The sequence below is a fragment of the Dysidea avara genome, chromosome 1 (assembly GCF_963678975.1).
Source record: "Dysidea avara chromosome 1, odDysAvar1.4, whole genome shotgun sequence".
Classification (NCBI taxonomy): Eukaryota; Metazoa; Porifera; class Demospongiae; order Dictyoceratida; family Dysideidae; genus Dysidea; species Dysidea avara.
In genome coordinates this window covers 48,094,509-48,106,235 of record NC_089272.1, presented here as the reverse complement: position 1 = coordinate 48,106,235, position 11,727 = coordinate 48,094,509, and the positions used below count along the sequence as shown (strand labels likewise).

At 36.8% G+C, this 11,727-nt stretch overlaps 1 protein-coding gene across 1 annotated transcript; it reads left to right on the top strand.

Moving 5' to 3' along the window:
* Positions 1–6,761: 6,761 nt before the first annotated feature.
* On the top strand, positions 6,762–11,430 carry LOC136250712 (uncharacterized). The gene is made up of 4 exons (XM_066042943.1): positions 6,762–6,969; positions 7,377–7,520; positions 7,574–7,623; positions 11,368–11,430. The coding sequence occupies exons 1-4, from the start codon at positions 6,903–6,905 to the stop codon at positions 11,422–11,424; spliced, it is 318 nt and encodes a 105-aa protein (XP_065899015.1). The 5' UTR covers positions 6,762–6,902; the 3' UTR covers positions 11,425–11,430.
* Positions 11,431–11,727: the final 297 nt, after the last annotated feature.

Here is an 11,727-nt window from a genome sequence, read left to right as displayed (position 1 = left end):
GCTCCAATATCTGTAAATCATCTTGCAAATCTTTAACATCATCAATTCTCCTATATAGAATGCAGTCATCAGCATATAAGTGACAAATAGAACTTAATTCCTTAGTGATATCGATTTGATTGATTGATTTGATTTTTAAATTAGCCTCAAGTCAGTCGGCAATGCCGTTCTTCCCTGACTGAGGAGGAAACACAAAAATAGCAATACATATACACATATAAATTACAACTGCACACACACAAAGACTGAACAAAAAATTACAACACACACATAGCACATACAAAACAATTAAGCAAACAATTTACAAACATAAAAATCATCAACAAATTTTACACAAATAAGAAAATAAATCATCCTGAAAAGTCGGAGATGTTAACATGTCGTTAGGAACTGCATTCCACCAGTGGGCAGCTTGAGATCTAAAATGCTTTTGAGTAAAAGAAACTGCCACATCTTGGTGGCTGTGCAAATAGCTGTGTAGTGCGAGTAGCATATTGATATCATTTATGTATGTAAAAATAGCAGAGGCCCTAGTACAGAACCTTGTGGGACACCACTCAAAACATCACAGGGGGTGGAAGTGCAACCACCACACACAACACTCTGTGTACGTCCAGTCAGGAAAGATGTGATCCAGTTTAAGGTCTTTCATCAGGGTTAGCTAGTGTTGTGACGGTGTCCACTGACACTTTTGCCAGACGCAAAAATATAGAGCTGCCTGCCCAGTAATGATAAAATAAATAAATAAAAATAGGCTATTGCCAGCGAATTTCTAGCGGCTCGCAGCGGCTCGACTGAGTCCATGCCGGGTGGAACTTAACATGACTTCAATACTCACCAGTAGGTTCAGCAGAGGTAGCTAAAGTGATACACTGTGATAGTCACCATTCTGGCTCGCCTATAGTACAGAATCCATTCTAGGGAATCGTGGAATCAACTTGGAATTACAGAATCAGCCTTGGAATCACCGGAATTATTAGAATCATATGGAATTATAGGAATCCCTTTTGGAATTAGACGGAATAAAGGAATCGCTAGGAATCGCTGGCAGAATCAGAGGAATCAGAGGATTCAACGTTCGGAATCTAGGAATCAACTGGAATTACGCGGTGATTCCGAATCACGTCGATCATAATCCTGAGTGGCGGACCCCTCGACATTGCCTATTAAGGTGGTGGTCAAGCGGCTAAAGTTCCTTAGGTAAAGCGCACACCCTCCTTATAATAATAAGCACGTAGGTCAACAAGTTGGTTTGAAAGGTAAGTGAACGAAAAGCGGTCATCTTGTGTGCTAAGAAACACAGTTAGTTATGGCAGTTTATTTAAATAATACTTCTATAATGGGTAATATGTCTCGAAGGCAAAAGCAAATGAAGCAACGAGTTATTACAGCTAGCAGGAATGCTATAAATGCAAGGTGGAGCAAAACGAAGTGTTGCACAAGTAAAGCTTTGGGTGCGTACCACACTAGTATTACTTTTTAAATAATGTATTTTAAAATATAATGCAATTTCTTACATACACTTTAAATATATTTCAAAGAGAAGATGAAGGAAGGAAGACGATTCGGTCTACAGTATACCCTTGGTTATCTGACTCTCCTTTATCCATATCTGAAATTGGAAATGACTGTTCTATTAGAGTATTTATTTTTATATTCTATTAGAGTATTTCAACAGAGCTCTGTATATAAATGTATGGGCTTCAGTTGTCCAAACTATTCACTTATCTTTAATAGGGGTTCGATAACCGAGGTTCTACTGTATTAGAAATAAAATGTCCATATAACACATTATTTTCTATTTGAAGGAACAGAGTACCAGTAGCTGGCTAGTGAGATTTCATTCTAACCCAAGCTACTACCAGGTTACACTGATTGCACATGTGTCATATGCATGTAGCTAGCTACATAGTATATTATGTGGCCATGCATGTGTCATTAGTAGCTACTTCAATTCATAATTCTTGATCAGTGAATCATAATCTGATTAGTGCCAAACTTCAAAACAATGTTGATAGTCCAGTAGTTGCTCTATTGCCATGGTAGTATAGGCTGTTGTTGATGCAGTGACAGGAGAACTTGAGTTGTGACACTGGGTCAGAGTAATCACACTATAGTATAATCACGTACAGCAGGAGGTACACAAATATGAGATCACATGCTGAAAGAATGAGGCCATGCAACACTAGTGAGAATGCTTGAAGGCTGCTTTTAACCAGTCTTGTTCATTGTCACTCCTAGCAAAGTTGCACTGACTGTAGTGTAGAATGCTGAATAATGGATTTAAGTTTTGACCATGCACTTGACTTTGTGAAAATGCACCGTATAGAGAAATCTAAACCAAAACAGCCAAGCTGTAAAAAAAGAGTGCAGCCCTCAAAGAGGCCATGGTGAAAAAAAAGTGAAATCCAAGGTGGCAGCCAAGAAATGGCTGTGATGGTAGGTTAATGGCAAAATTTTAATTGCAACAATTCAGGTGAATTTTCGTTGCCTCCTCCACTAGGATTCAGCACCAAATTCACCTGAATTGTCGTAATTATAATTTTTACCATTAACCTACCATCACAGCCATTTCTTGGCTGCCATCTTGTATTTTACATCTTTTTTCACCCAGGCCTTCTGGAGGGGCACACTCTTTATTTACAGCTTGGCTGTTTTGGTTTAGATATCACTTCTTTTTGTATTGCAAGCCAAAAGCCAGCCATAAACTGGCTTTGGTGCTTCCTTTTATTTTCTTTACTGCATGAATTGTGGAACAAAAGAAGTAATTGTGTATAGCTTTTTGCCCGATTAAATATTTGTATATTCAACACTGAATGATTATCACACTCTGCAGTTGATAAGGTGACTTCTTACATAACTGAACTGTAGCTGAAACTCTTATTGTTTGTAGCTGAACTCCTTTCAGGGTGACTTGTTTCTAGTTGATTCTCTATAGGGTAACTTGTTTCTAGCTGATATCTCTATAGGGTGACTTGTTTCCAGCTGATCTTTCTACAGATTAATTTGTTTGTAGCTGATCTCTCTACAGGGTAACTTGTTTTTAGCTGAACTATCTACTGGATGACTTGTTCCTAAATGATCTTTCTACATAGTGTTTTGTTTCCAGCACATGTTTCTACTGGGTGATTTGTTTCTAGCTGAACTCTCTACTGGGTGACTTGTTCCTAACTGATCTCTCTACATGCATGGTGATTTGTTTCCAGCACATATCTGGGTGAAGCTGATCTTTATAGGATAACTCGTATTTAGCTGATGTCTCTACAGGCTGACTTATTTATAACTGATCTCTCTACAGGGTGATTTTTTTTTGTAGCTGATCTCTATACAGGTTACTTGTTTCTAGCTGATCTCTCTTCAAGGTGACTGCTCTATTAGGGTGACTGCTCTATTAGAGCATCTCAATCTCACACTTGCTACACCAAGTTGGATTTTATGTTATGCACCTATCAGTGTCATGCCCCACCTACCCCAGGTCAGACAGCGGGTGGGGATTTGCAGGGGATTCGTCACCCAAACTCATCCCCAGGGCAGGGGCATTTGCAACACGAATAGCCATAGTTGGCCATGTGGTTCACAGGATAAATAATATGAATTAGTAAGGGATTTGTAACTCAAAGTTGTCCCCAAGGGTGGGGGATTTGTCATCTAACATTTATAAATCTCCACCAATCCCTACCGCTTCCCAACCTGGGGTAGGTGGGGCTTGACATTGATAGGTGCATTATAACTTTGTGGCTGATTCTTCTACACCACTGAAGAGCCTTTCTAAGATGATTACTCCATCTGTACAGCAATTTTCAAAGCATTACTCCAATCGATTTATCTGGTAGGCATGGCAAGTAGTCATTTTTTATTAGCTAATCTCAATTGCATAATTGTTACACTGTTGGTTTTTTTTTTGTTATATCTTCCTGGTGTTTAGATCGATTTCTTTCAAACCACAAAAGGTTTGAGGTTCAATAGTTAACTTATTCACCCACCGATTTTCAGCTTCTTCCTGTAAGCAGTTTACCTTGTAGGCATGGCTACATATTGGTGTTATTTTTCATGAATAATCGCTAATAACTCCTTCACCGATAATCATGGTATCAAGATGCACCTTTATATTCCTTTCTGTATGCCAAATTTCAAGGCAATCGGATATGGCGTTCGTGTTTTGTGGCAGTTTTTATAAGTGTGCAAAAAGAGGAAGAAAAAACGAACAAACTAAGCCAATTTTTGAAGTTGCATATCTTGGGGATACTTGAAGCAATTTCGCTCAAATTTGGTATGTGGAGTACTGACGTTGGCAGGCGTGTCCACAGCAAAAATCGTCTTGTTCAAAAAGGCAGCACAGAGCTACAGAGGTGGGAAAATTTCATTTTCTTGTGCGCCGGCTTCTTGGCCATACAACACTGTCTTCTTCATTAATGTATAGCTATCATAGCTAAGTTTGTGTTTTTGTATGTTGTCTACATGTACTGCAGTTAAGTAATTAACTATTATTATAAGTAATTAGTTTGGGCAGTGAACTAATTAATAAAATGAATACAACACAACACAAAATTAATTACAAGCAAAATGGTAACTAAATACAAAATTAACTCTACTACTACAATTACAGTTTGGGCAGTTGGCACATGTTGCCATCTGACCCTCAACACCATCACACTAATTTTGTACATCATTTTAATTCTGTAATCTTGTGCATCAGGTGTTGTAAAGCAATAATAAATAAAACAATCTGAGGAGGTCAAGTATCTAGGAAACGGTGTTTTGTGCACAGTACTTGGCCATTGTAGTGGAAACATGGACATTGCTTTTGACAGAAAATATATAAGTAACTAGCTATTACTGTAATTTGCTTCTTTATCGTTGTATAATAATTTTCGTATGTAAAACTTGTATGAAAATTTCTTACACAAAAATTTTTACGTAAGATCGAACTACTCTAATAGAGCAGTCATTCACGTAAATCATGCAAAAATATTTTTACACAAAACTTTTGTTGCAAATTGTTTTTTGCATGTGAATAAAGCAAATTACAGTATTCACAAATTGACATGTTTACATTTTAGATTTAGAACTTTGTTTAGGCCATGTATGTCTAACACAGAGACATAATATTAAAACTATTATGGGATGTCATCAGCGGCGGAGGAAGTAGTTGATATGAGGGGGGGCTCCGCTGAGCTGACCCAGACTTATTTCTATAGTTTGGTAAGGTGAGACCAAAAAAAAAAAAAAAAAAAAAAAAGGTCACAACCGACTGACAAGAGCTTTCCACCTCACCAGCTACCATTTCTAGCTGATAAACTACATAAAAATCCTTACATAGCTCGCTAAACACTGACTACTTTATTAGAGTGACTGCTCTATTAGAGTATCTCGATCTTTATCACGGTTTTCAGCCCCACTCCAAGAAAGATAATTTCGGTGTGATATCATTCTGAAGGGGGGGCTTTAGCCCCCTAGCCCCCCCCTTTCCGCCGCCTATGGATGTCATAGACTACTCATTCACAAAAAGGAACTATTAACCTATGGGAATGTGGTTAAGAAAGCAAGTTATTCAATATAGTAAATGTAATGAGTTTTAATTTCACAGACTGTCAAAATTAGCTGTCCATATCATGGTGGCACCCCTTCTGAAATCACTGTATGGAATCACTGTATCAGATTTGGTGCTTTAATCTACCATGTCAGGATTTTGTCAAAATTTGTCACAACAGACCCTAAGAAAACTTGGATTTTCATACATTGCCTGCATGGGTATGCTTTTCTTTTCCAGTGAAATTGCTGCAAATTTTACAGACTCATATGGTTGCATTAAAGAACATGTTTTCAATTGTCACTCCTACGAGATAAATTGCTTATGTGAATCAGTCTGTATATCATATAGTTGTTCAAATCTTTTGTGGGTTAAATGAAATCACAATGACAGCTACAATGCAAAGTGACAATGAGAAACCAATCTGCTGTATACAACAGTCACAGAGAATTTAAAACTTGCTCGAAAAACATCAGAAAATCTTGTCCAGAGCTCAAACCAGGAACGTTAATTACCTGTTGTCCACTAATCAGCTCATTTAATATCAATGAAAATATTATGCTGTAATAAACTTAATGTGTAATTTCACGAGTCTACCAACAGAGAATCCAAATTCATTTTAACTAGCTTTAAGGTATTTAATATACAAAAGAAGTTAAGCCATGTAAAAACTGTGAAAAAGGAGTAGTTTTAAAAAGCGTGGGTGAAAATTGTGACATTGAAGGTGGCATCCAAGAAATGGCTCACCTTTGATTTCACAAATTTTTCATTTAACCTTTTGAAGGCCACACCCTTTTTACAGCTTGTAATTGCATGGATAAAAGTTTTGTGCCAAAAATATAGTGCTTTGCCAGTGTCACACAGCTGGAAGATCAGTAGCATGTGCTAAGTAGCTATACACATATATAAATCCATAATATATGTTAGGTATGTCAACAAATGATTAACCTTGGATAATGCTCCATAGAGGCCTCTGTCTCTTATTGATAGATAACTGTTGATGGCTTTCTTACTGCTATGAGTGACCTGCACTCCTATTGGCACTAGATGACCAAATGTTAAAATTGAATTTTAATTTCCCCTAATGATGGGCCTGCATAATGGTAATGTGAAGCTATGACATAGTTAGCTATACTATGCCACTGTGCAAGAAATATAACAATGATTATTGTATGATGTCTGTTTTCAATTTTAAGTCACCTGTTAAGTGAAGTATAGGGAGAATGTGTAAGGTTGTTAGCATGTGGTTTTGGTTTGTGGTACCACCTCAAAAAAATTATGCAACAATTAAAATGTCCAATTATACACATATTAAATTAGCTGGCTATTTGTAGTGTATAACTATATATCATCCTCAGCATCATCCATAACAATGGACAACTGTTACCTAATTGCTCTGGTACTACTCTTAATCACCCTTCAAGGATCTGAACAACAAGGTACGTACATATTAATATGTTGTACATAAACTAAATGCTCATTACTTTACATGTAGCACACATTCACTATATTTTTATGAATGTTGTTAGTCTGTTGATTAAATTCATGGGTTGGTAGCTTTGTACGGACATGCACACTAAACACTAAACTTTTGCAGTTCAGAGTCAGTGTATATCAACATAGTCACTCTGTCAAACAGTAATTATAATTAGCTTTAATTTTTTTTTCTTTAAAAGTCAATGGGAACATTTTGGATGACTTTGAAGGCATGTAAATTGTGCCCATGCGACCAGATACCATGAAAGCTGATTTTGGTCAATATTTCGATATAATCCTTACTATGTAGTACTAGCATTCTGTGTGATAAGTATGTATCACAGCTGTAAAGATTAATGTGTTTGTACAGGAAGTAACAAACTGGACATTGTGCTTATAATTCTGTTCCTGGATGCCACGTGTACCTTCGTGTTAATGTTGGCTCTGATTACTTGTAATATTATTACCAAATGTTGGAGGTACTATCAACGACACTATCACAATAATGAACAGGGTAAGTAAAACTACACTTTACACACTACTTAATTTGCTGCTCTTGCTTTTCAGAAGAAGTAAGGGAGCCAATACAAGAGACAGTCAGGGATGACTATGACCAAGTATGTAAATTATTCAACCTATTATATAACTACAAACATTAGCCAATTAAAACATCCAGTATTCCTTTTATGACAATGCAGGGATGTGCGATAGTCATGATTAGAGTTGTACTGATAATCAGATCGGTAATCGGTAGAAGCTGATAATTAGCTGATTTTACCATAATCAGAAATCAGTTGTAATGGGCTGTGGCCAGCAGATTATTAGTCTTATTCAGCTTCAGCAGCTGCAGTACCACTGGAGGGCTGGTGTCAAAGGCTCTGGAATGAGGTGTCTGGATTCAGTGGACTGGAATGGTGGACTGAAATGGACTGGAATGGAATGGTGGAATTACCTAAATAGTTGTTTTAGAGTGTATATACCCCAGCCTTATCGATGAATTGTGTGCTCACATGTTACACTTAGAAAAGCCAGAGTGATATCTGATTTATGATACAATAATAGCTACACCCATACAAAAAAAGCTTAGCTGTACAATAAAGACATGCATGTGTCCATAAAACTAAAAGTAACTGACAACTAAAACTAGGAGCTAATATCTGGTGAGGCCAAGAAATGAATGTTAATACTGGCAACTAACTATAATTTACAATAATCTATATAACATTGATCCTTTATCATTGACTCATGCAGTTTGACTGCATTCCTGATTAATTCACTGTAAATCGAATTGGCTAGTAAATTGGTACCTTTTCCAATAGTCATTGTAGAGGAGAAAAAGGCAGCCAAATTACTAGCCAATTAGAGTTACAGGGAATTAATTAGGAATGTAGCAAGACCGCATGAGTCAATGATAATTGACAAAGGACCAAATTTTTATAAATTATAGTTAGTTGCCGGTATTAACATTATATTCATTTCTTGGCCTCAACAGATATTGACTCCTTTAGTCATCCGTTACTTTTAGTTTCATGGACATGTCATTCTTTTACAACCAAGCTTTTTTGCATGGGATGTTGCATGTATCACTCTGACTTTTCTAGGCATGTTAAAGACCATCCTATGGGGATACACTCTAAAACAAGATAGCAGCAATTTAAACAATAAAGTAAAAAGTCTTTATAAGAGGTGTTCTTTGTTAGAAGGTGGTCTTATTATAAAGAGGTGAGTACTAATTGAAATTACCTAATCACCGTTCCATTCCACCATTCCATTCCAGTCCATTCCACCATTCCAGTCCACCATTCCATTCCACTGAATCCAGACACCCTCTGGCATGTACTTAGGTAATTTTTTATGTTTTGTGGTAACCACAATAATAAATAGTGATGGTTGGAACCCTAGTCCACTTGTCTGACTAGAAACTTTGAGTTGAGGTAAGTGTACAACCTCACAGCACTGGCTTTACTAGCTATAGCTCTACTTTTAGTGGAGTATGCACAAGTGTAACTTGTGGAAACCTACAATCAGCTATCAGTTAACTAACAGTAAAATAGGGTAAAAGAATATCAGATATCGGTTTTTCCTAAAAAGTGGGAATTGGTATGACTCTAGTCATGATAAATATAAAAGTTGCACTGTAATAAATTCTGTGCACTATACTGTAAACTAGAGGAGGCCAATCTGAAATGTGATTGGTCTTCTCCCAATCTAATCACAAAATAAATATGATGAGGGCTTCCCATTTTGGCTGGCATAAAGTGAAATTGCAGGATATTTTTACAACACTTTAATTGCTGCATAGCTATGTATAGTATCATGACAATAGTATTATTGTGATTTTTACTGTTGCACAGCAATAATATGTGCTATCTCTAATATGTGCAAAATTTCCTATAACTATATACATACTGAAAATATGTGGATAGATGTCATTTTCAGGGGCTTAGTCAGGAAATTTTGGAAGGAAGCTCAAATTTGGATGTGAAAATTCCCAAAGTATTCCGTTTCTAGACGAAATTTATACATACACAAAATATGTGACTGTCTGGGAAAACCGGTCTCATCGCTCATTCGAAAGTATCGAGAAACGTTGGTTTTAAATATTCAGTGTGTTGTAGCTGGCCAATGGTGGTAGCTACGCATACCAAATTTTCACACATTTCACAGCAATTTCTTACCTTCCTGATCATCCACTGAAGAAGTAGTCAACAGCTAAGTTTCCCGCCATTTTAGATAGTTTTTAAACTGAGGTTGTCTGTATCAGGCGAGCTCCAGAAGGGTGGGAGGTGGGGTCCTGGAAGGTGGGCAAGATGGTGTTCAAAAATTGAAAAGAAACATGCTGGGATGACTTAGGCCAAGTTATAGGCCATTCAAGGCTCAGAACTGGCTAAAATGAAAGGAAATCTACAGCACAGGTCATTGTCCAACACCACGGAGCTTTACAGCCACACACGGCCATCTCCTTGTTGGCCAGGGCTCCATCAAGACCCCAGACCACTTGTACGGCTCGCCATTGTGCTCTAAAAAAAGCAGCCAGCAAAAGCAGACCACTTTACTCTGGTCGATTGTGGCAGTGAAACTTGATAGTGCATTCATTAAGCCTTATGTTTGTGTGAAAAAATCAAACTTCCTGTCTTGGGCGATAAGAACGGTTTTCATAGATCCAGTCACATATGCCTTTAGGTAATAACATTAAAATTAGCTATCTGTGCATCTATCTAGTTGAGACCTTCACTGCTGTTTGTGTAGCTTATGAACACTATAATCCTACTATGTTATTAATGAAACTTTTCATTTCCAGATAGCATACTGATTCCCAACTTTATCATTCTAGCACACCACCTTTCTCCGTCCACTCCTGAGCTTCTTTTGTTGGCAAAGCGTTATTCCGAGTGTAAACTTTAATATCATTCTTGGCTCTTCTCTCAACTTGTTATTAGACTGGCTGTACTCCAATACATTCGTGACATCATGTGCTCACTTCATGACACTAAACAGGCATTTACGGTGTTAATATGTATATTATATTCAATACTTTATACTAAACTGAAAACGATAACTGCTGCTGCTGCCCCCTTCAACTAATCTGCACCATTTTCAAAATTCAGATCTCCACTGTTTTCACCAGGTATCACGTGCACAATTGCTGACGTGATACACCCTATAAAATTGCATCATTTCACCATTAATGGTTCACCTTTAGTATGATTTGATTTTCAGGGGGCCATGACAGCATGAATGTACCTACTGGAGAGTCAGTTACAAGGCTGAGACTTTAATGCAACTTCTAATTTAAATTTTTTTGCCACTGAAAAGCTGATTTTATCAACTAGGAACGCCTTGTATTTAGTACGTATTTACTTTGTAATCCGATTAATCAAGTCAATAGAACATAATTTTGGTTTCAGTTGGGTGCACTAAAATGCATGCTAACTTGCTAAGATGGGCATATTTTAAAGAAAATAACTCAAAATGTTTCATGAAGACCTGTAATTATACTTAGTTATCCTTAACAGTTTTATTTTCAGTGTGGTGAGATGTGCACACTTGCGAGGAACTGAAATTATAATACAGTATTTTAAGAAGTACATTTCTTACATGCACATTATACTAATATGAATGATCGTGTGAGGGCTCAGTTTGATAATTGTTCATGTTAATCCATAACCATCCTCTATTACCATTGCTGTAAACCACGTTTCTCCTTATGAGACACCAGTGTATATAGTATGCTATATGTGCTGATTTCCATCCATAGTTTCTATGGGGCCCATTAGGCTTACGTGAATTTTTTCTGATGTAATGTATTTTTGTTGTTGCACATGCCATGCACATGTCTAATCTGTTTGCTGTTTTTTCAGCCTGTAGGTGGAGACCACTATGGCATTCATATGCCATATAAAAGATGGACTGACTAATACATACGTACATACATATATATATATATATGGCATAATATCACTTAAATTGTACTTTTTATTTATTTATTATTGTTTATTGTTTACTACAGAATGTTGAGCTAACTGTAGATTCAGTATATTTTAAATAATTCTCCTTAAGGATGTTATATTAACATAAGAATGAATGAGGGACGTGGAGCCAGGTCATGTGTAGTGATATCTACAGTGGTTGTTACATGATTACATTGGGGCATTCCAAAGGTTTGAAAAGGAAAAGTGCACCAAAAAGGTTGTAGGTATATAATATTATGTATACATGTA